At 41.3% G+C, this 24,906-nt stretch overlaps 1 protein-coding gene across 37 annotated transcripts in view; it reads left to right on the forward strand.

Moving 5' to 3' along the window:
• Positions 1 to 13: 13 nt before the first annotated feature.
• The window catches only part of PPP6R3 (protein phosphatase 6 regulatory subunit 3), a 55,827-nt gene continuing 30,934 nt past the window's right edge, over positions 14 to 24,906 (forward strand). For 6 of the 37 annotated variants that reach the window (XM_083479578.1, XM_083479613.1, XM_083479584.1 and 3 more), the window contains exons 1-7: positions 118 to 284; positions 12,086 to 12,236; positions 15,261 to 15,369; positions 16,904 to 17,032; positions 18,350 to 18,476; positions 21,006 to 21,238; positions 24,266 to 24,452. In XM_083479578.1, the coding sequence (XP_083335704.1) occupies positions 18,465 to 18,476; positions 21,006 to 21,238; positions 24,266 to 24,452 (432 nt within the window). In that variant the 5' untranslated portion in view covers positions 118 to 284; positions 12,086 to 12,236; positions 15,261 to 15,369; positions 16,904 to 17,032; positions 18,350 to 18,464. Of the gene's footprint in view, positions 285 to 3,407; positions 3,445 to 12,085; positions 12,237 to 13,706; positions 13,834 to 15,216; positions 15,370 to 16,903; positions 17,033 to 18,349; positions 18,477 to 21,005; positions 21,239 to 24,265; positions 24,453 to 24,906 lie in introns of those variants that run through there. The other 31 variants (XM_083479582.1, XM_083479586.1, XM_083479595.1 and 28 more) reach the window with 14 other exon arrangements.

Below are 24,906 nucleotides of genomic sequence, written 5' to 3' on the forward strand. Positions count from 1 at the left end.
GTGACCCCGGCCTTTATCCCCTTTATTGCCCAATGGTGAGGTAACTTGGCGTGTGATCGACGACACGTTGGAACCAGTAGCAAACAGAGGCTTTTGCCATTGTCCAATAGAAGAGGTGATTGATGAAGAAAGGTGTGAGCCTTAGAGGGTTGATTGGCAGGAATGGGGGGGATGGGGACAGAGGAGGACTCGAAGGAGCTGATATGTCCGCCATCTTGAAGAGTCGGTGATGGTGGCGAGCAGTACTTTTCCCGCCTGAGCGGGGGGGTCCGCCAGGAGGGGGGGTAAGAGGCGCGCTGGAGGAGGCGGGGGGGTGTGCGTTGGGCCCATTTCAGCGCCTCGAGTTTAATTGTTCTTCACGAGGCTCGAGGACAGTAAAGGCGGGATGGGGGGGGGGCTTCGTTCCTTCTTCCCTCTGAGGGATCGGGTGGGGGCCGGGGAGGCCGAGGAACCGCTTGAGTGGGAGATAGTCCTCGCCTCCCCCCGCCGCTTAGTCGCCCCTGTGAGCCGCCGCCTCTCTTTCCCGGCCTGGATCCCACAGGGAAGCGGGATGAGGCCTTCCTTTCTCCGTCTCTCTCACCCCTCACCTCCCAGCAGCGGCCTAAGCGCCTCGGTTTGTTTTGATTCCTGAGATGTGCCCCCCGCAGTCCCCCAGTTCTGCGTCGCAGCGGCCTGCGTCTCTTCCCCTCCCGCCTCCCTCTTTCTACCATGTGAGGAGGGGTGGAAAGGAAGGGAGCCCCCGAAGCCTTTTCTTCTCCTGAAGGCCTGGGGGGGCGTCGTTGGTTGCTGCTGCCGCCACCTTCTCGGGTGGAATGGGCGGGTATTGGGGACCCCCTGCCCGCACCCCACGTCCTCCCATTCCCTCGGTCTTTCCCCCCTTGGGGAGACTCTGGGCCGGTGTGCGAACTCCTCTGGGCTTCTTTTGAGGGGTGGGAGGGCGTGTAGAAATTCCCATTTATATCCTCTCCCGTCTTTCCTACAAAAAGAAAGGGGGGAAATTGTTGTAGTAGGATGACCTCTTTTTCCCGTAAACAACCTTTGGACTCGCTTCCCTGGCTGAGCGAAGATGTGAAATGAACCTTTGCTTAAAGGGTAGCAAGAAGGTCTTGTGCGTTTGGCTTCTGGGATGTGAACTTGGGTGGTGGGAGCTCATTTGCGGTTTCCTGCAGCAGCTGCTGTGATATGACTGTATTAATAGAGCGGGATACGAGCATCCTGCTTCAGGCAAACAGTTTGGGCGGGATTTAAAGTTTTTATCCCGCACAAATAAAGCACGTTCTAGGTTGTTAGATACTTCCTCTGCTCCGACGCGTCCTTTTTCCTGGCAGGGACAAAGTTAGAGGGAAAGTGTTAACGTCGATTGGCTGCTTTTTCAAGCAATACTTAACTATTTTTAGATTGAGAAACTTAGTAAAAACGACAACTTCCTGCAACAATCCTTGATTTAAAATCGAGGAGAGTTCTTTATATACTCTTGCATTCTAATAGATATTGCAACATTTTTTTCTACTAGAACTGGCAGTTTCCTTTTAAACTATGTACAGTACTTGTGTTTGTAACATTGTGCAATGTTTGTGAGAATGCTGTCCCCGTGGAATCTATGAGTTTAATTAGTAATACTAACATCTGAACTCCACTAATTTTTGAACTTTTGCTAGTGGGGCAATTGATCAGCCTGATAGGGATCCTTCATTATTTTGATGGTTTGATGGGGAAGATATTGAGGGGGAAAGTCTTGCTGACAACATCAGTGAAGTAAAAGGAAGATAAGAGACTAGGTAGAACTAGACTTGAATAATAAATAATTGCTCAAAGGATAAAATGGGTTACTACTAAAAATTACCCAAAAAATGTTTGGCGTGCTCAGATACCTATGCTTTAGTATCTACCGTATTTTTCGCTCTATTGGACGCACCGGACCACAGGACACACTTAGTTTTTAGAGGGGGAAATCAAGGGAAAAAATATATTATTCCCCCCCCAGCCCCAAAGAGCAACGGACAGGCTGTGCACTTCCTCTTTAGCCTTGAGCAGCATCTTTAGCCTTGCACAACGGGATGGATCGTGCCCGCTGTCCACAGGGGCTGGACTAGATGACTCCTGGGGTTCCCTTCCAACCCTGCAATTCTGTGACCTCGGAAGTTGTTGGGGGTCTCCACCACTGGAGACTTTTAAGCAGCAGTTGGGGGACCATCTGCCTGGCGTTCTTTAGCTATGATTCCTACATTGTGAGGGGGCTGGGCTAGATGACCCTCGGGTGGCCCTCCCAACTCTATACAGTCCTACACTTCTGCGGCAGGAGATCCACAGCCACTTCACACAATGCCCACTCCCAATTTTCATTGGAGAGACATGTGGCTTCACTGTCTAGGTATGTACCCCCCTACCTGCCACTCTTCCCTCACCCCACTTAAGCCGAGGGAATTCCTGCCCAGAGAAGCTCCCAGGTGAGGCAAGGGTTAAGATCTACCTCTGGTAAATGGCTTTGTATCCTCCCTCTTTCCCTTTTCTCTTCTTCTTCTATGCTAGTTCCTTCTCTTGTGTTTTGTTTAATCTGTTTTTATTGTATACTAAAATAAAAGCTGCAAAGTTTCCTTTTTTATAATATTCCCCCCCCCCAAACTAAAATGTTAATCTAGATAAAAACACTGATCCAGAGGAAAATAAGGGGGTGGAGAAAGGACGAAAAAATAAAAAGAGGTAGAGATAGATTTTTAAAAAGTTGGCTTCTTTAGCCTTGTGCAGCCTCCCGTGGCTGGAGAGGCGTGCACGGCTAAAGAGGAAGCCCAGGCAGTGAGCGGGATGGATCGCGCTCGCTGCCCGGGCTTCCTCTTTAGCCTTGTGCGCGCGGGAGGCTGCGCACGGCTAAAGAGGAAGCCCGGGCAACGAGCGGGATGGATCGCGCTCGCTGCCCGGGCTTCCTCTTTAGCCTTGCACAGCCTCCCGCGGCTGGAGAGATTGCGCAAGGCTTTTCTAGAAGAGGGAGAAGGGACTGACTGGCCGCGTCAGTCCCTTCTCCCTCCTGGGGAAAAGCCCGCAAGAGCCGCGCGAAGCTTGTGTGTGGCTCTTGGGGGCTTTTCCTGCTTGCCTCCCCCCCTGCATTTGCTCCATAGGACGCACAGATTTTTCCCCTTAGTTTTTACGACGGAAAAACTGCGTCCTATGGTGCGAAAAATACGGTAATTCTGCATGTACTTCTAGCCAGATTAGGGTCAGGAAGGGTTGTTTTCCATATTGACTGATGACTGATTTTTTCATATTTTCTCTTGTATCGTGGTATCCTTATTGGCTTGAGCCATCTGTAAACACAGCCTTTCCTACTACAGGCACATCAAGAAATGGTGCAGCTTTCTTGATGTGCTATGCATTAGCTTTCTAGATTTGAATTCTTTAATTCTGTTTCCACAGATGGTACTTCCAGTGGCTCTTTCACCTCTCGCCTCTGTAAGTAGAATGGAGGGTAACCTACATTAGCTAGCTAGAGCATACAATGCATTTTAAATAGAATACTTTACCATTTCCACTATCAGACTATTTTATTTTCATCCTGCTTTTCATACAAATCTCAAAGTGACATAAACACCTGCAAGTGATATATTCCAGGCTAAAAATAATTTGTAGCATCAGTTGTGGAAAATAATGTCCTTTACATAGATAAGGTGACCATAAAGTTCTTCCAACTTTTGATTATTTCAGTATTTAAGAATTTGAAGGGAAAGATGAAAACCTTTAAATAATTATTTAATTTAAAACTTCTCTGTTGGAGATAAATTGTATGTATTTTCAAGGCTTAAATAGGATGGAAATATCAGCTAAACACCATTTCTTGCATGCCATAGGAGACAGAGGATGAAGGCATTTTTTCACTTTTCACAGCTAAGGCTGCAATCCTATACAGTGGTACAAACGCTTAGGGTTACAAACACTTTGGTAACCACAAATTTGGGAATAAGTCCCATTGAACTCAAATGAATATTACATTAGAGTAGATAGGTATAGGATTGCACTGTTTACTTGAGCAAGAATCCAAGAGTCAGTTCTAATGTATATTCTATCCAGCATAGGTTAAATGCTATTATTCTGGAAGTGGGATAAATGAAAAGACTTTCACACTGGAACCGTTCTGGAAATTGAGTTACAAAATGCTTCGTGCTCCCAATCCTAGATAGAAGACATGCCTAAACCCAGTGAAATCAGCTAATGTTAAAGCTGATTCAGTCCTATGTAGGGTGAAAATTACTTTTGAAAGTTAGTGGTGCTATGCTTCTGCAATACAGTAGTAGGTTAATGAAACTAACCTTTACTCTTAGTCCCAAAACAGACCAGATATTACAAATCTGTGGTCAAAACTATCATTTTTTCTTAGAAGTAGCCATGAGGGCTCTGGGGGATTTTTGAACCTTCTCCATGTGCTTTTTTCCTGGCGTAATCTCTGCCCACCTTTCATCTACTGCTTACACAAATGGAGAAAATTCACAGGTATGCTTACAGCTTCTCATAGTGGGTCAAATAGCAGACGTGTTTTGGCTGGGAGAGGCATGATTTGCATTTGCAAAATGGCATACAGGAAAGAGTTAAAGTCCCTCTGTGCTGTGGTCTTGATGCAGTCTAGGAGCCTCTGTGGGTATATTCAGAAGAGATCTGCGGCAATGGGAGATGAATCACAAATCTCAAGCATTTCATTTAGTATCACTTTTAATTTACTGTAAAACATAAAGCCTAGCTTTTGACCTTGTCATTAAGATTGAATTTGAGATTGGGGTTTACTTATGTTTGATCTAAAAATGCATATGTGTTGGATTTTTGAGCATGAAAAGGTGACACTGGAGAATGTTTAAAAGGCGATGTGGAATTATGATTATGTGAATGATTTTGTAGGTTCAGATTGATCGCTTTAGTGAAGGGCATCACAAGGACACAGTTAATCAATTTATTGGTAAAAGATCAAGTCTGGCTTACATAAATGCAGCCAAAATGCACACTAAACCAGTAATACCAGTCTCCACTGCAAATATATTAACTAGAGCAACTGGTGGGGTATATGGGGTGTTAGGGGCAGTTTGAGTGTATGAGGTGTTAGGGGCAGGATACTACCTCTTGTGGGGGACATGTTGTGCTCCTTCTGGGGCAGCTTGTCCACCTTTGGTCCCCATCCTGCACTTAGCTCTTACCTCTGGCTCCTAGAAGCTGTCAGCAAGCAACAGCAAGTGGACACACCCCATGAAATGGCTTCAGCTGGCTGGCTTAAAATGGGCAAGGGTAGCTGATGGGTCTCAAACCTTTGGTGAGTTAGAGACTTCCCTTGCATGCAAAGACAGGCTCTGGTGGATTGAGCAGACAAGACCAAAAGTGGGTCCAATAGTCAAGAAGCCAATTTCTGCATGTGCTGTAGAGGGAAGTGAGGGGCAGGTGGGGCACGTCAACCTGGGAAGGTAGCCCACCTAGGAGAAGGGAAACTCCTATCCTAAACCTCTGCTTCCTTGCTGAATACATTTGGGAGAAGAAAAGGCTACACAAAACCATACACGGGGACTCTATCCAGAGTGGAGTCCCTAAGATGGTTGCATGGCACTGTGTATGCCTCCTGTCAACTGCTGCAGCCAAGCTGACACCAATGTATTGCTCTGCTTTCTTTTGGACCACATCCGTGAGGCCGAGAGGAGGGTCTTGTTGTCCAGGCAGCCCAAGACCTCAATACACACTGCTAGGCTTGCGCCCCAAGTTGCTACTAGGGTAGCAGTTAGGCTTAGCCGCTGGAGGTGCACTCTGTTGTCTCTCGAGGCAGACTGGTGCCAACAGAGCAACTGGTTTGTATATAGAATTCAGAATAGCAGTTTGTTCTGGATTAATTCTTGAATATAACTGATATCTCTGTGTGTAAGTCCTTTGCATTTTCACATGCTGGTAAGGACTTGGAATACTGTAGTGTAGCCTAAGTGCTAGTAGGTCATGCCTAAGTGATGGGATAGGAACAACATTTTCCCAAGTGAGAAACATGTTATAATTGTTAATGCTTCTTTACATTTATTTAGACTTGATGTGCTGGGAAAAGTTGCCCAAAAAATGGTATGCATCTCTGAAGTTGAGCAATGAAAGTGGCCAAGTTGGGTAATGATATCAAATTATTGAAAGTGGTAAAAACAAAAAGTGGTTAGGAGACATTCCAAAGGGATCTCTAGACTGAGTGATAGGGTCTTAAAATGGCAAATGAAATTCAATGAAAGCAAGTACTGGTATGTGAAGTGATTCATGTTTTATAATGGTGGCTAAATTGGTAGTGACTGACCTTGGGCTAGTAGTGGACAACTTGAGGTGATAGGAAAAGTGCAGCTTTCCTATTTGGGATCATTAGAAAAGGATTGAAAATAAAACTGCTAGTACAGTGCCATTATACAAATCTATATAATGAACTTTGAATATTCTGTAGAGTGCTGGTTGTTGTACCTCAAAAAGAGGCTATTGTGGAGCTGGAAATTTTTTAGAGAAGGTCAGTCAAAATGATCAATGGGCTGGAGCAGCTCTTCTGTGAGGAAAGATTACAATGTTTGGGGCTTTTTAGTTTACAGAAAAACACAAGAAAGAGGGGAGATGAGAGAGGTGTGTAAGATTATGAATGATGTAATAAAGAGATGTTTTTCTCCCTCATACTAGAACCAGTGGCCATCCAATAAAGCTGCATGTTGGAAGATTTAGGACAGACAAAAGAAAGTACGTCTTCACATAGCATATAGTTAATCTATGGAATAAGGTCACCAGTTTGGATGGCTTCAAAAGAGGTTTAATTCATTGAGGAGGAGGTATTCAATGGCTGCTCGCCATGATGGCTATACTGTGTCCATTGTCTGTATGCCTCTCAATACCAGTTGCTGGGAATCACAAGTAGGGTGAGTGGTGTTATCCTCAGGTGCGACTTGCAGGCTTCCCATAGGCATCTAGTTTCCCACTGGGAACAGGATGCAGGACAAGGTAGGTCTTTGGTCTGATCCAGCAGGGCTCGTCTAAAAATTACTGAGTCTTTTAAAGATAACTTGAAGTAGAACAAACAATATTGCAGGAAACAAACCTGGGGGTACTGTGTGCCTAAATAGTCTGCTCTTGATTATTTAGTGAACTTCAGAGCCATATGTTTCCACTGCCTTCAGATGTTTCACTAGAAAACCACCATGCTTGAAATTGATCTAAAAGGTTTGTACACTACCTGTCCTAGTGGACTATTTGTAGAACATACCTTAATTGGTAGAGCATGAGACTTAATCTCAGGGTTGTGGGTTCAAGCCCCATGTTAGGTTAAAGATTCTGGCATTGCAGAGGGTTGAACTAGATGATCCTCATAGTTCCTTCTAACTCTTCAATTCCATGATACTATTCTTCTTTTGATGTTATAGTGAAGGTGCTCTTTCTGGTAGCAGTTTCATGGTCTTCTAACACCAGTGGTGTTGTAGACCTGCTCAACCTAAGCTATAATAAAATAATGATACCTTTGGGTAGATAGGGAAACCATGGCTTCATTTGCAGTTAAACCTAGGAATATATATTTGAGGGGGGAAATGTTCTTTTGGTCACTGGTTGAGGCAATGAGCTGCGTTTTCAAATGCATCATGGCTGGAGTTGAAGTTGAAATGAAATACAGCTCTAACAAGGTTAAAAGGCATAAGCACACTTCTACAGATGTTTTTACAAGTCAGTATAGAATTAATACTGTTTAGCCTAGTTCTTCTCACTCTGTTCTCCTCCCTCCACCTCACCCCCATCTTTTGAAAGAGAATGCTTCCTCAGAACATGCAGTTTCCATGAGCCAGTTGTTTCTCTGGTTGCTTGTGCTTTGAAGGGCTGGGCCCAGTTGAAAGCCCTCAGCCTCAAGATCCTCATGAATCGGAGGTTTGCCTTTGCCAAAGAAATGGTTAATTGCTACTTGTTTTTATAGTATTGTAAGTCCCATGTAAGGGGGTAAGGACTGCTTAGAAGAACCCTGAGTACAGACTTTCTCCCTTCAGAACCCTGTGTGAGAGAGAAAAAATCGGCTGAGGAATTATCCTTGCTGAATTGGACCATTGATCTTGGTTTCATAAGTATTGAGAAGTTTCAGGGGATGTTTCAGTTTACCCAGATTTAGGTTCCTTTGGAGGGAGGTAGCGCTGGATGTCTGTGGAGTTTTTGTAGTAGTTTAATTTGTTTTATTTAAAAATAAACCGGTCGAACATACTTGGGAACAAATAGTTTGTGTACATTATATCTCCCAAGAAAATCACCCTTAAACCCCCAGATAGAATCATAGAATCATAGAGTTGGAATAGACCACAAGGGCCATCGAGTCCAACCCCCTGCCAAGCAGGAAACAAAGAGTTAATTTCATGGACGCCTCGTGTTTTATTGCTCCTGTTTTATTGCCTGACTCTGCCTCCCGACACCCATTGAGCTTCATGGCTGAGTGGGGATTCAAACCCTGGTCTCCCAGGGCTTAGTCCGACACTCTAACCACTATACCACACTGGCTTTCAGCTTACTGCTCTCATTCTGCTACCTATGTGGCTCTGCCTCTGTTTCCCAAAGCTGTTCCACTAGTGCTCTCAGGTGCTGCATCTCTTCATTTGGAAGGGGATGATGAGTCATTTTTGCTAAATATGGCGTTCTCTTCCCAGCTGTTTCCTAGCTCTCCTGGATAGAGATGTATTTCTTTATTTTAAAAAAAATCTGAAACCCCACTTCTGGAAATACTGTTTTTCTGGGTTTTTCCAGGGTTCCCCCTCCTCTGGAAAAATGTTTTTTGGGGGGGAGGGAACACAATACTTGTTTTTAAAGTACAGTGGTACCTCGGGTTACATGTGCTTCAGGTTACAGACGCTTCAGGTTACAGACTCTGCTAACCCAGGAATAGTACCTCGGGTTAAGAACTTTGCTTCAGGATAAGAACAGAAATCGTGCCCTGGCAGCAGCAGGAGGCCCCATTAGCTAAAGTGGTGCTTCAGGTTAAGAACGGACCTCCGGAACAAATTAAGTTCTTAACCTGAGGTACCACTGTAATCTTTCTATTTCAAAAGTCAGTTTCTTATCATAGAATTTTGTCTGGTATATACACTTTTTCAGACAATAATTACAATTTGATTTCCCCCCAAGTTTCTGTTACATGTTATTATTAATTTAAAAATGTATACCACCCTTCACCCATAGATCTCGAGGAGTTCACAACATAAAAATACAAGTTAAAAAGCACAAAATACATAATAAAAGCAAACCAATAACCCCCTCCCCCCTCCAACAAACCTTTAAAAGGGAATAGGATGTTAATCAGCCCAAGGCCTGGTTGAAGAGGAACATTTTCTCTTGGTGCCTAAGGTGTATAATGAAGACGCCAGTCGAACTTCCCTGGGGAGAGCATTCCACAAGTGGGGGGGGCACTACAGAAAAGGCCCGTTCTTGTGTTGCCACCCTATCAACCTTGTGTTAAGAAGGCACACAAAGATGGGCCTCAGATGATGATCTTAGGGCCCAGGTCAGTTCATATGGGGAGAGGTGGTCCTTGAGCTACAAGCTCCTGAACTGTAAGGACCCTAGTATCTCTGGGTTTTTTTATTATGAAATTTATTACATGTCCTTCTGACTTCCACAATTTCAAGCACTCATTTCCACAAAAAGCTGAGAAAAAGAGTAATTTACATAATAAGGCAGTAGGCATGCTTGATCACTGACTTATAAAGAACTTTCAAGGAGTCATTTTTGGCCACCTTCATCTTTCATGTCCATTCCCTAGACTCCTACAGAGTGACCATATAGTAATGTTGGAGGTATCGTGGAAACCAGTTTTCCTAAAATGCATGTATCTGTCAGGGAAGGATAAAAATAAACAATTATAAAAGTTTCAAGAATACCAGGTCGCTAGTGTGGCAGCACCTACGCTTTGGAACCCCTGTTATATTTCAGACTCAAACCTCCTCGATTGTCTTTTTTGTGCCTTTTGAAGATTTTACTTTTTCAACAGGCTTTTAAGCAGGGTTGGTATTTGTATTGATTTTATATATATGTTCTAAAATGTTTTTATACATGTAGGTATTCTATATATGTTTGGAAACTATTCAGGAAAGAAATTATTTCTCCCTACCAAACCCATTGATTCCTGATGCCATGAAGGAGCACTATTCTACCCAGTTACTACTGGCCTTTGCTTCTGGAAAAAAATTAGGCACTGAAGAACTAGTAATCACTCCTGAGGGTCTTTTGAAAAAACTGTTGTGGGCTGCAGATCAGTGCAGTAATGGAGAGTTGCTATTTTCAAAACAACTTTTACCCACCTGTCTACTTCCTCTACTCGGATTACATTTGTTGCCCCAAAACTGTATTTCAGTTCTCAAACAGCTTTTGTTGGGATTGGTCATGACTCATGAGTACCTAGTTTGGCTCTTGGTCTTTGAAGAGATTCTCTTACTGCGTTATGTTTCCATGTATACAGGGAATGCTGAACAGAAACCCTTAATTTCACAAATATTCCTCTTGCTCCCTTAAAGTGTGTGATTAGGACTTCTGACCGGAGGTTTATAAATTATGCTTCTACACAGCATCAAGGCTTTATTTAGTTCCAGATCATAACCAATTAGCATTCATTCTCATTCAGGAAATAAATGAATCATATTATTGGCAACTTGTTTTTAATCTGCAGCAAAAAGGACTGCTTTGAAACATTCTATCTTTATCTAGTAAAAGTGATTATTCAACAGTCTTTTGCATTGACATTTGGTTTGAAGATTCATTATCCTATTTGCTGCTTAAATTGAAAGAGGTCATTAGTATCTGAGGGCACTCAGCAGAAACAACATTTCCATTATAAATGGAAACTCACTGAACCCACACAATTCTGGGAATTACAGCTTTGTAAATGCGTGTTTTGGCTCTCATTTCCTTAGAGAATGTAGTACCCATTTATTAAATAAGGAAACTGTATGATTTGGTTAGTATACTGTCCCATGTAAATCAGTATTGAAAGAAAGGGCTAATAGTAATGAACTATTGCAGTTGTTCTGATGATGATAATGCTCAGGATCAAAAGGAGTACTTGAGGGTATGCTTGGGCATACCTGATGTTCTCTGTTTCCCCTATGAGTGGACACCCCATACCACATAATAAACTGCTCCTGAAAGGCTCCTTGCTTCAAAAGTGGTTTTCCATGTATGCTGCTGTTCAAGAACTACCACCCAACACAGTCCCTTTGGTTAAACAATGATTGAGTTGTCCACTTGTTTTGATCCTGGATGCCATTCATATCGTTGATTTTAATACCACATGATGTACAAGAGCATATAGTAGTTCTGAATTTCTATCCCTTTTAGAATTTAAAGAGTTAGAACCAGTGTTCAAAACTTGTCCTAGGAGCATTTTGCGACGGAATTTCATTAGCTTTGGGCACTGTACTGCACCTAAGATTTCAGATTAAAACTGCAAAGTGGAAGGAAAGGAGGAGCTTTTTCTGCCTCCCCACTTCCAGCTACTCTCTGAAGACTGGAGAAGAGACCCTCTTAAGAATATTAGGGTGGTGGGCAGGGGAAGGACTAGACTATGTGAAAAATGAATATAATATTTTAGCTGCAGTTCATACATTTTCAGCTTTGCATTCTTGTTATAAAAAAGCGCGCCTAGACTTTCTGTTGCGCCCATAATCTAGGTTTAAGGTGCCATTTAGTGCCTAGTTTTTATATCTTTCTAACACTGCTCAGAACTATAAATAAAAACTGCATGTTATTTTGATTAATGTTCATAATCCATACCAAACTGCTTTTTTAAATGCAGTGTGTGTTTGGGGGGGGGATAATAATGTTTGAGAATACTAGCAATTGAAATGGGGAAGAGTTAAATTGGGTACCTTTGCTTTGGTGATTATTGAAACATTATGGTTCCTGCAAATAGCCTCAGCAGTTTCTCCAAGTACAGTTTAAGCTTTTCTCTCTACCGTTGTGTAAAATATGTGAGAGACGTTATCCTGATTAAATTGCTCTCATGTTACTAGATCTCAATATATTCCATTATTGAGGTGTTCATTATTGACTTCACTAATGAAATTGTGTTGACATTATAAAATTGTATTGTGTTTTCTCATAGGAAGAAATCGGCTTCATCTTAACCTAATTCAGCCTGCTAATCTGCTAATACTGTAGATTTAAAGATTTTGCTGCTGCCTGGATACCCTGTAATGGGCAAGGAGCCACAAAGAATACACTTTTTTTTTCTTTTTAAAAATTTCTGTTAACAGGTAAGAAATACCACCTAGTATGCCTCTGCAGATGTTGCTTAATGTTTTGATGTTTGCTTCTTCCCCTAAATATTGGCTAAACACAATGCTTTAGGCATTCTTCCAATAACTTTATTTATTGCTCTTTGCTTTCCCCCTTTTTTCTTTTGAAGCCCTTAGCTACACATGCAGTTTATCTCCATTACTAATGACTTAAATTCAATTTAGGATCAATATGGCATCAACACTGCAAGTTTTTTGTGCATGTTTACAAAAATGGCACACAACCTGATCTGTAAGTCCTGTTTTGGAAGAGGAATTGAAGCCCTGGGTTGCTGGGAAATAATCCATGATCAAGTCATGTGCATGTTCACTATACTAAATCTGATTGAATAGGATTGCCTGGGTTTAATTCCTTTATGTGAAAATGGTTTTGCCTTTAACTGAAGTTTGCTTCTTGATGCTGCCTCAACATTACTTAAAGATAGTCTTTTGGGTGAGTTGGGAGATGACTTATCAGTATCGTGTGATTTGTTTAGATTCTTAATTATTGTGACAGTGCTGCAAGATTGAGTTTCAATTGCCAGTTTAATTTAACTAGCTTGCATTAGTTAAATATCTGCCGCTTTTCTTGCCCCCATTAGAAAGCGGAAGTACCTCCCTAAAAGCTAGAGAAGTCAAGCACATAGTGACAAGTTTTTGAAAATTATTATATGTTGAAATGGTGACATAGAGGAGAGTGTTCACATTTGCCATTACTGATGTCATTTGCTAATGTAACATTTGGAAAGAATACTGCTTAGATATTTTACTTGTTACTTGTTTAACCATGCCTGTGTTTCTGAGCTAGGTTTAAATGTCCAGTTAGGCTACTTTGAGCAACTTTTCCCTGCTTCTTTGGACAGAGGATGAGAAAGCTTCACACTGCCAAGTGTTTGTGGTTACTTGTATAAATTCTAAATGTTAGGTTCCTTCTTTGCGAGGAAATGATTTTGTATGAGCACTCCTGTGGCTTAATGTAAGGTGGTAAATGGCCTTCAGAATGCCAGCAGTACTTGTTAGCATGTTTGCTGCACCTCTTTGAAGGGTGTTCACAACTGAAAGGCACTATTTCCATTTGCTGCCTGCCTAACTCATAACAGTGTGGGCACCTGAAGCTAGGATTTTGATCTCCTAAAATGGGTAGGTCTTTACAAGAGCAGGTGGTCTTTGGGGCACTTTTTGGAGGTCACAAGACACTGCAGCTTAATCTGAATGCAACTAAAATACGGATAATGGAAAAAGACCTACTTCCTCAGGAAGCTGGTGCACCAACCAAATTTGGTAAAAGGTGCTTCAGGCTACAAAGGCTACTTGAACGTCTGAAGACCAATGCTGGATCCAAAGCCATGCGTGGCCTGTCCAGAAACAGGTGAACACAGTTCTGTAGTATGGTAAATTCCTCACCAACAATGTGTCATAAAGGGATTAAGCTTGCATTTCTTCCCTCAGCCCAGGCAGTGACTGATTCCAGACACTCTTGTCTGTCTTAAGATGGGTACTATATTTCTGCATGCAGGTCCCTGCTTAGCACAAATTTGAAAGCTGGCAATGTAATTCAACCATACACTACCAAAAGGTGAGCTTATAAAGAAAGCAGACGCAACCTGAAACAAATAGTGACTCTTAACCCGTTGTTGCATTTGCATGTCATAGGAAATCTTAGCTTTCTTAGCAAATTGTTACCTGACATTGCTGACACTTCACTAGTCCCCTGGTGCAAGTGGGATCAATTAACCACAATTCCTGGCTTAGTATTGTGTCCAAACTGGGGGCTGTGGTTTGTTCTGCTCAACTAGCATCAAGAAGCTGAGGACAAATGTTGATTTTCCTATTGTGACTACTGTAATCTGAGCATTTAACTTCATATTTTCCTTCAAAAGTACATGCCTTCAAAAGTTGGTAACTTATTAAACATTAACATTGAATTGTTCTAAGTTCTGCTAAACTAACTTCCTCTCTCATGCACATGCGAAAGGGAAGAGAGATGGGGGTGCATTATGGTATATGTTAATTCTGTTTATATGACTAAGTAGCCAGATTTTAAATATTGAAATGGATTCCAACTTCTCTGTGTTAATTCATTGGAAAGTAGTTGCAAAAGTATCTTAGTTACAAGAGAGGATCTAACAACATTGAAGGCAAGGGAAAAAGTTATTCAACAGTGTCCTCAAAGTTGGGGTGGGCACACTTTAGCCTTGTGGAATTTACTCTGCCCCCCCCCCAAGAACTGAGGCCCATGAACCACAGCCAGGTATAAAACAGTTGCTGGTGGGATAGATGGCAACATACTCTTAGAACTAAGAAGCATGAGTGCCTATGAGCACATGCTCATCCCAGGAATTTATTTTTAGTAACAGAACTGAGCTCTTTGGGGTGGTTAGCTAGTAGGTCAGGATCTATTGATAGATCACTGAGTGATTTTTCAGTAGATCGACAAGGGTTATGTGGCCTAATTGTTTTAACAACTCTTACCTCCCAACTAGACAGGGAAATCCTTTCTTCATTGTTCAAATTAACCTCTAGATATGTTAAGAAAGTTGACCAACCTAGCATGGTACAACTTTCTTAAGATACCTAGAGGTTAATTTGAACAATGAACTTGTGCTAGTTAATTGGGTGTGTGTGTGTGTGTGTGTGTGTGTGTGTGTGTGTGTTTACTGTAGGTGACATTCTTGGGATTTTCCTTGTTAGCTACTGAGTTGAATGACAATTGAGGGGAGAGCTCAGATATTCTCACAATGTCAAATGCCCATTGACACTGGTTGATAGGAGGAGTTTGGCTAACTGGTAACGATTGTGGATACCACCCAGTGGCCGACATTCTTTGACTAAACTAAAAGGGCTTCCCTTTCTTAGGTGAATTGTATCCTTTTTTCCTTGATTCTTTGAATAAAAGTTACTGTGTTGGTGAATATGATTGTGATACCTGGTCTGTGGGCTACCTTATATTTGTATTAAGACAGGAGGATTACAGTAAAAAACAAAAGTTCATTCTATGTGCAGGCGTGGTCGAGGCAAGGAGGGCTGTTTTTGAAGGAAAGAAGGTGGCAGTTAGCTATCAGTTCAGAAGGTTCGCTGAAGAGCTGAGTGAGAAGACTCCAAAGTAGTAAAGGTACCCTATCAAAGATATTGGTTAGATAAGGAATCATTTTTGGAAAGCTTTTCATAAGATGATGATGAGAGGGTACAGTAATCCTAGAGGAGATAGTACATATCGCCAGAATACGAAGGGAAGTAGCAGCTCCTCAGTTCATGTAATGTGTGCTCCCAAAAGTTGCTCTATGGAACAAGATACATGGTTCTAGGTCATGAGCAGAAGTAAATACAGTACACTTGGAAACCATGCCTCCTTGTTTGTTCACATAGTATCTGGTTGAATGTACAAGTAGCAATGAATAGTCTTTCCTTGCAGACTCGCAGCCAGTCCTATTAAATTGAGGTGGGCAGTCTATTCTAGTGCAAACCAGACTCCATTGATGGAAATTCTTTGGCTCAAACTGTATTGAGTAGGTTGGGCTTTGTTGCCCACAATTGTAAAGACTAAAGTTAGAAATAGTGAGTAATTTGTTTGATCCTGATGAGATTGGAACTGCAAGCGGGATCAGTTGTGGCAACTTTTTCCATATCTGAGTAACAGCAAAGGAAGAAGATATTATTGGACTGAGATGACACTCAAAAGTGTCTTGCCAGGCTTGTTAAAAATATGCAATGATATGATCATAGTTGTATATGGGAAGAACAAAGCTCAGCATCTGTTTTGATCCTTTTAAAAAAACACTTCATTAATTTTGCACATAGTTTAGAGAACAATAGCATGCAATAGGGGAGAAATTGTTTGATAGGCAGTACATATAAATAATATAGATAACTGGTGTACCCTATATGTCATAGAAGGAGTACAGACATAGGAAATGAACTAAAAAGAAAGTAAAATGGTGGTGCATTAAAAAATCCATATAACTCTACAAAAAATCACACCATTTTCACACATTGCATATATCTGCCAAGGCTGCTGCCAAGGAATATGGCAGCTGTGCCCTGTTAGTATATTCAGTAAGATTTTTCCAAACTGCCCAGAGTTTTGATTTTGATTTGATTTAATATTTGTATTCCACTTTTCCAACAACAGATGTTGAGCTCAAAGCGGCTCACAATAATCACAATAGCATTAAAAAAGTTGCAATTATTATAATATCAAATACAGTAGCTTATAAATGAAGTAAACAACAGCAACAGATTCAACAAAAGTAATATGATTCAATAAAGTCATAATAACTGATAGTGTTGCCAGGATACTTCCTAATTGCATGGAACCTTACTCCAGAACTGCCCTGTTGATTATCAAATTCATTGTTTTGCAACATAGCAATGGATGGAAACCTTGTTCCCTATACATGAACTATAGAAACCTACATGGAACTATACACTTACAAAACCATTTGAGGTTGGTAGGCAGGGTTGTTGAGTTAGCTGTGAATCTGATTATCAGTTTCTGATATGATGGGAGGAGAAGATTATCCAGACCCATTTTAATATGGCTTTGGGCCATACAAGAGAGAGACGTTGGAGGACTGCTGCTCAACTCCTTGGCACTTATGCTGTAGCATACTGCTGGGTTTCATCTTGTTCCCCATGCTTTTTAACAGCAATATCAAGCCACTGGGGAATTTAGACCATGAGGTCACCAGTATGTCATTTCAGTGAGTTGGAGCACAAAGCCACCAGTATGTAGATGACAACCATCTTCTGGCCTCTCTCCAAATCGTCTGAATCAGGTGAGGCTCTGCAAGTGCTGAACCTTTGAATAACTTCTGCCCTTCCACAATGTTTTGGGAAACCAGCGCTATGTAATCATCTTCCAAGAAGCCTGGCTTGCACATGGATCTAATAGTAAGATCCCCATGGTGGGTGCCCTGCAGCAAAAGAGTAGGAGAGCAAAAGAATAAGACTCTAAACTGGATACACTGTGTGGAATGAAGATAAGATTTATTCATGTTGATGCAGAGCTCCAATGAGGCTTGGTAGTCAAGCATATAATTAGTGAGCCCTTCAATGGGATGAGTTGACCACCAGCTTCAATCGCTTTTGAAAGGGATTAGATGAGGCTATAAATGGCTGCTAGTTATGATAGGATCACAGGGAGTATGCCTCCAAATACCAGTCACTGAGGTGCAACAGTGGGAGAGAGCTATTTCCCTCCTGTCCTGTTTATGGGCTTCTCATAGGCACAGGGTTGGCCAGTGTGGGAGATGGGAGAGTGGCCTGCATGAGTATTTGGTCTGATCCAACAGAGCTCTTAGGTTTAGTATTGATCATTTATTCCTGAATTGGAGCACTGCATGTTGCAGTTGATAGCATCAGTTTGGGATGGAAAATTCACCAAGTGTCTAATCACTGTTTTGGCTAACTCCATGGGTGGGGATCGTGAATTATGCATAGTGGTTCTCGGTTCACAACAAAGTTGAGCCCAAAGCAGCTCACAGTAATACTTTCGAAAGTAACATTTCCAACATAACCATTCAGTACTTGATGTAGTTTGACCAGATACATAATTTGAAATAGTTTATCACAATTGGTAGTTGAATACTAATGCAGAGCCAGCTCACACAATCCATCTGGGAAGGGGCCTTCTTCCTTTCTTTTCACTGCCACAAAGAGGAGGTAGAAGTTATCTGCCACAGTAGTGCTACAGCTACACCCAATTTTTACTCACCAAGCTGTAAAGTCCAAAGTTCTCAGGTCCAGTACAGTTTCAATGTATTGCCATGTGCATAAGGTTGAAGAATGAATAGGGGTATGCCTGGTCCTAATAAGACATACAGTCCCGAACAAGAAATTGACTACTCCATAACTGAATGCAGTGTGGAGTCTGTGAAACATGTTTATGCATTTGTCACCATGAGAATCAGAAAAGTGCCACTAGATTCATTTGTGTCAGTAGTAAACACCATGACATTTATTTGAATGTTGGCACATTTGTAAACCTAGTAAAGTCTTAATGATGTGGGTTTATTAAAGACAAGTTCTCTTATTTTAAGGGTTCCTCTGATTTGCCCTTTGATCCATTTTGTGGTGTTTTTCCTTATTCCAAGGGTCCTGGCCTCCTGTTGAAAAGTGATGGAATAATCTGGTCAGCATCTGCCATATTGAGAAACCAGCCCCTAATACGGCTTGCCTGGGAGAAAGTTTGTGAAATAACGCAGTAACATGTTTGCAGTAGTATGCTTTTCTTTTTTGTTGCTACTTACTGTTAGTCTTTCCTGAATCAATTCATTGAAAATCAATGAAATGTATGTATGTATGTATGTATGTATGTATGTATGAATGAATGTAGCTAGGGAAATATTTTCATGCAGCATGATCTATGCATACATTATTGGAAGTAAGCACCACTGTGTTCAGTGGGACTTAATTTCAAGTAAGTATGTGTAGGTTTGTAAATTTAGTGCCCAGGAATTATTCTGGAACTCTTTGTCAGAAGTACTATTGTTCACAGATTCGGGTTGCTTTGATTGGGGTTAAAGTCTGGAAAACTGATTTTATTTTTAATAGATGTAGAATGAACCTTGCTTTTTGGATTGAAAGTTACCCTGTATTTGTCAACAAGAAATGGTTGCAGTAGCCTGACAAATAAGCCAATGTTTGACTCCAGTTTGTGTGTAAATTATACTGTGTATGAAATCTGAGCAACTTTTGTAAGTGCACTAATACCTTAATTGGTTGGCTAGCTTTGGGCCATTTCTGCCTTCTAATATTTACACATGATGTCATAGCATGGAATTCAATATTATACAATTATAAAAGTTCTTTCTGCACAAACATTACTGCTTGTCAGATGGAATGACACCCCCCTCTCTGTGCCAATTTTGGTGGGCACAGGGGGAGGTGGTGGGGGAAAGTCCACTTGCACAAGCAGAACTCCTTGTACACAACTTTCACTGATGTGGTGCACTGGGTGAATCCTGTTAGATTTAAATAATTAAATAATTTTTTGTTTTGTTTAGTTTATACCCCACCCTTCCTCCCAAATGAGGGCAGGGTGGCATGATGTATATCAGTAGACAATACTTCACAACCGAGAGTGTTGGTAACAGACATAAATCAGATTGTCCTCCTGATCCCCTTATACCCAATGAATATAACAAACCAAACTTGCTGGCTGTCTCCTCAATCTTTACCATATGCATTTGGAAGCAAGCATTGTTGGTTTCAGTGGAGCTTGCCTCAGTGAAGTGCTTAGAGAGCTATGGCCTATTTTAAAGGCAAGTGCCTACAATTTTTGGCTCAACTTGGATCTTTCTCCACAATGGAAAAATGTGATTCTCTATACCTTCACCACTAGCTATTTATGGAGAGCATAACACATGCATCTTTATGAGTGCTGACCTGTGCTGAATTCATGACAGTATTATGCTGGCTGTATATGCCACTCTGGTTCTCTCTGCTGTTGCCTTAAAATGAGAGAACCAAAGCTACCATCATAATGCAGTGCAACATGGTAGAATGAGCACGTATCATTTTCCATAGAAAGTGTTCTGCATGCATGTTTTCCAGTAGGCAGTTGCTACTTAACTCTGGCAAATGGCAAATTATAAGGTTATAGATGTGTTTGAAAAACATATGTGGGTTACTGGGCACTTTATCTAACTCAATTCCTGTTTTTCCTCCTTAATGTGATTTGCTAATGCAACTGATGTCTATTTGCTATAGCAGTGAGAATTATGTATAATAGTCCTATGCATGTATACCAACTTCTGTTTAATGCTGGTGGGCACAGTTGAAGTTTGAGGAGAATAAGCCATTCTCAAAAAGGATTTTATGGTAACTAATTGGGGCTGGGTTTGTAACGTTTTATTATGAAGTGGAAAAAGGGTTCTGGCTCATGCCCTCATTTCTTTAATTTTTAATAATGTTTGTGCAGCATTGACTTGTTAAGGAATTAAGCTGAGTTTCTGAAATACATGTGCATCAACACATTTTTTAAAAAACGGCCTTGTCTTAATTTGCATCAATGCAGTGCCAAGAAAAATCACTTAAGCCTTGAGTCAGTATGAGGCCAAAGGTATGTTTGTAGTGTTGATACTTTGCTTGTTGGCCTTTTTGTTAATTTCATGAGCTCTTGCGAGTCATGGGCTAGGTGAAGGAAAGCCAGATCTTTTGGTGCAAACTAATAAAGGGCTTAATTCTATTCTTGGCAATAGTATCCATAGAGATAAAAGATAATAGTACACATAGGCACCTTAGTGAGATAAACATGGATCCACAGTCGTGTGAGCTAAAATCCTCTCATTTTTCCTGATTTAACTCTCAACTAGCATTTTAACAATCTCTTGAATCAGCTGCTTCTTGGAAACTGACTTAGAGTGCCATCAGTTTGCTGTTAGATAAAAAGACAAGAAGATACTGGAAAATTCTAAGCTGGGTTAACATTTTTCTTACTGTTGTTGCATTAACATGTCAAATCTTGTATGTCAAAATTTTACAATTCTTCAACTAGCTAACAACTTTATTGAAATTTAAGACATTGGCTTATCATTCAAGGCACTTTGATAAAATACTCCTTCATCTTCCATGAAGTCCAATTTTTAACGCTGTTCATCTTTTCCCTGCTTTCTGCTTTTGCTTCTGCAGTTTTGTGTGCAAACTGAGAACGAGGGAAACAGGAGAACGGCTTCCCTAAAGACTGTTAGAGACCTGCTACTATCTGTCCCTTTAATTAATGCTGTGTGTGCTTTTCCTTTTCTCTAGACCAGCATGTTTTGGAAATTTGATCTTCACTCATCATCCCACATAGACACACTTCTAGAGAGAGAAGATGTAACACTGAAGGAGCTGATGGATGAAGATGATGTTTTACAAGAGTGCAAAGCTCAAAACCGCAAACTTATAGAGTTTCTTTTGAAATCGGAATGTCTGGAAGATCTGGTATCATTCATTATAGAAGAGCCACCTCAAGACATGGATGAAAAAATCAGATACAAGTAGGAAATGAGTTTTGATCTAGGAGCTTGAAGTTGAGGGAAGACAAAAGCTCACTAGCAGAATAGCTGACTGTAGTTTCATAAGACTGTTGCACCAATAGTTTAAGGGTGGTAACATGTCCCTCTTTATGGTATGTTTTTTTAATAGACCTTTTAAAAAACCTCATTGGGTTATATCTCTACTCTGTTCACAGGGAAACTACATGCTGCAAGTGATCTCCCCACTGCTGTCTTGTGCTTCCAACCAAAAGTACACCCCCTACTAGTCTTAGCTAATTTAACACCCTCCAGGTATTTTGGACTACAACTCCATCCTCTGCCCATACAGCTGTGCTGTCTGGGGCTATGGAGCTGTAGTCCAGAAGCTCTGGCAGACACTAGGGGGCCAAAGCTACTCTAAGGGTTGGGCACTTTCAGGAAAGGTTTTTGATGGTGTTGGGGAAACTCGAGTGGGAGAGGGGAGCATGGAGGTTACGGTGGAGATTTAAGTGGAGGCAGCTTGTATGAGCAAATCAGTGGATGCAAGAGACTAATGGAGAAAAGGATTTTTCTTGTGCGAACACGGGCGTTACGTACAGCCTATTAGTCTGGTGCCTGCATAAAGAAGGCTGACTCATATTCTGGATTAAATTATAATATCTGAGAAAATCCCTTCCCACACCAAATTTAGTCATTAATGTAGGTCCTGCTTTGTGTTCTTCTCCATGTGGGTTGAGACTGTTACTGCTGGAAGTAGGGCCTTTTATTCATTTTTTCAAGGTGTGTAGAGCAGCCCCCCAAGTATATTAATCCATCTTTTGCTGGCTTTTAGGAGAGTTTGAAATGCATATTTTTCTTACTTTGGCCATTGTTTCTGACTAATAATGATTTTGGATTGTGATCCTCCTTAAGCCTTTGAAAGGTGCATATGTGTGTTTGTGTGTATTAGTGTTTTAAGCATTATACTGTACTTAATCAGACTGGATTTCTACCCAGAGCCAGCCTCATTGAAATAATGTTGTCAGATACAAAACCTGTCAAACTCGAATGGTTGGTAAAGGTTGCTTGTGCTCCTATCGCTATTTAAAAGTTCATAGGTTGCAAAATAGCAGGAATTTCTCTCTTTTTACTTAAGTGTACTTGTAGGTTATTAAAACTTTTTAAAAATAATAATATAAAACTTGCTTTCAGTAGTGGCTGGTGCCCATGTGCACTGGTGGGGCAAAGGACAGGTTAGCCCAACATCCAGGGGTGGAGCTGATTGGATGTGGAGGCAGCCAATTCTGGTTCTCTCCTCAGTTTTCTCTCTTGAAAAGATACTAAGGACATCTAAACAACTTCTTCATTGTTCCTGTCAGACCTCTGGACCAGTACTGTCTACTTTGTCTGGCATTGTGGGAGGGGCGTTATTGATTTATTATTATTATTATTATTATTATTATTATTATTATTATTATTATTATTATTTTATTCTCGTTTTGCATTTTTGTGTTGTGAATTGTCCTGTGATCTTAACAATGATCTAGCACAGGTATGACTAGCTGGTGGGCAGTAGGCTGGTTCCACCTCCCCTGTAAATTTTATCTGATCCTTAACTTGGAAGCCTGCCAATAGTTGTTGTTTTTTGCATGGTGCAGTGCCGTAGCTACAAGGGGGCTAGCCTGGGTTTTTTTGCCCTGGGTGAAACCTCCAGAGGGGCACCACTAAGGCTCTCAGCCTGTGTTGTGAGTATATGTGAATGCATATGGGGGGGGGGGCAAACTGGGTCTGTGCTACTACATTTTCCACACATAATGTAAAGATTTTATTTCATTTGCTCAGGAGTTGGTGAACCATGGAGGAATTATTCACCCCATTGCTAAGCAAAGTTTCCACCAACTGTGCAGCCAGAGAATACTAAATGAATATATTTTAGTCAATATTTGTAGCCACAACACTTTCATTCCCTTCTCTATGGCAAGCAAGCAAGCAAACACACATACTCCACTTGAGATACATACCTTGGGGCAAAGTGGGGGTTGATGTTGCATCTCTTTCACATCTTCCTCATTCTCCTCTCTTTGGCTGTGCACAATCAAGCACTATGATTAATAACAGAAAGCTAAAGGCAAGGGTGCTGACCCTCCCCACACTCATTTAGGCTCTCTCTCTCCGTTGTCTGCTCAATAAATACATTGCATAAAGCAGGGCTTCTGGCTCTGCATAATCTCTGCTTCTCCTCTGATCATGTACTTTCCAAGAGCAAGCAGTTTTGGGGACTGAAGCTTGCAAGCGGCCCAGTGTAAGATGCTGCAGCTGGATTGATTGGGGGCATTGATCTGGTTCACTCTGTTTTTATGCTATGTGTTCTGAAGAACTCCTTATTGACTACCTTTCTTGTTACCAATCAGAGAAAGTAGCCTAAATACAGGAGTATTGGGCCCCAGTGCTTAACATTATCAACTCTAAAGACTCCTTCAAGGGAAGCAATGGAATAGCTTTAGAGCACCCCACTCCTCCCAAATTGGGATAGGACCTGGCAGCACACAGTGATTATCAATTTAATGCATGTATGGGCAGGTGATTGGCCAGCAAAGAACAAGTGTCTCTGGAGACCATTCTTATAGCAATCTTAATAAGTCACTGCTGCCACCAAGGCCCTGAGGAGTGATGGATTTATCACTGCATCCACAGTCCTTCCATTCATCATGGCAACAGCATAAGGTAGAGTTGGCAGACAAATTGGGCTCAATTCATACAGCAGCTTCAGGCTGGTGTAGTGATCAGGCCTGGGTAAGGCCTTCTGCCAGGTGGCCCCAGCTGTAAGAGCAGCTTGGTGGTGGACCTAATAGATGATTATATATGTTTTGTTGATAGAGAGGGAGTAACCCCTGGATGTTTGCTGGCCTGCCTCCACAAACTGAGGGGTATCACTGATTTTCTTTGCACTTTGTGTATTCAAACTACATATAATGGTACACTCAGCATTGCTAGATAAAGCACTTGTTATTGGTGTGTAAGGCTATTTATTATTACTAATTAAGTAAAATGTCTACTTCTCTCCTTCAGATATCCAAACATATCTTGTGAGCTGCTTACTTCAGATGTTTCACAGATCAATGATAGACTGGGAGAAGAGGAATCATTATTAACAAAACTGTATAGCTTTCTTCTAAATGAGCCACCCCTAAATCCGTTATTGGCCAGTTTCTTCAGCAAGGTGCTAAGTATTCTTATTAGCAGAAAACCAGAACAGGTAATTACTTCATTGCTCCTTTGGAAACACTGTGCTTTCAACTGCCTAGCTTAAGTTACTTTCATTCCACTTGCTATCTTTAGAAGAGCAACAATTGTAATAGTTATTATGGCAAATTAATGTTGGTGCCATATATAGATTTTTCAAAAAGAATATAAGAATGTGTTGAGGCTCTTTAACCATCTGACCACCCATGGGCCATATACCACCTTTGGAAGCTTCCTATTTGGTATTCTGGGCCTCTTTTCCTCTGCCTCTTTCCCTCAGCTTTCAATGCAGATGTCTTCCTGTCCAAATTGCAGGAACTGGAAATCTCATCAGGGTTAGAATGCTTGCATGGGAAGTTGTAGGGCTTCTGCATCTGTGATTGTATTATCTACAAAGACCCATTGAAACAAATGGAGATAGAAGAATTAAACATTTTAACCTCTCATGACAGGATTCTCATCCAAAT

Source organism: Podarcis liolepis (genome assembly GCF_965112155.1).
Source record: "Podarcis liolepis genome assembly, chromosome: 1".
Lineage (NCBI taxonomy): Eukaryota > Metazoa > Chordata > Lepidosauria > Squamata > Lacertidae > Podarcis > Podarcis liolepis.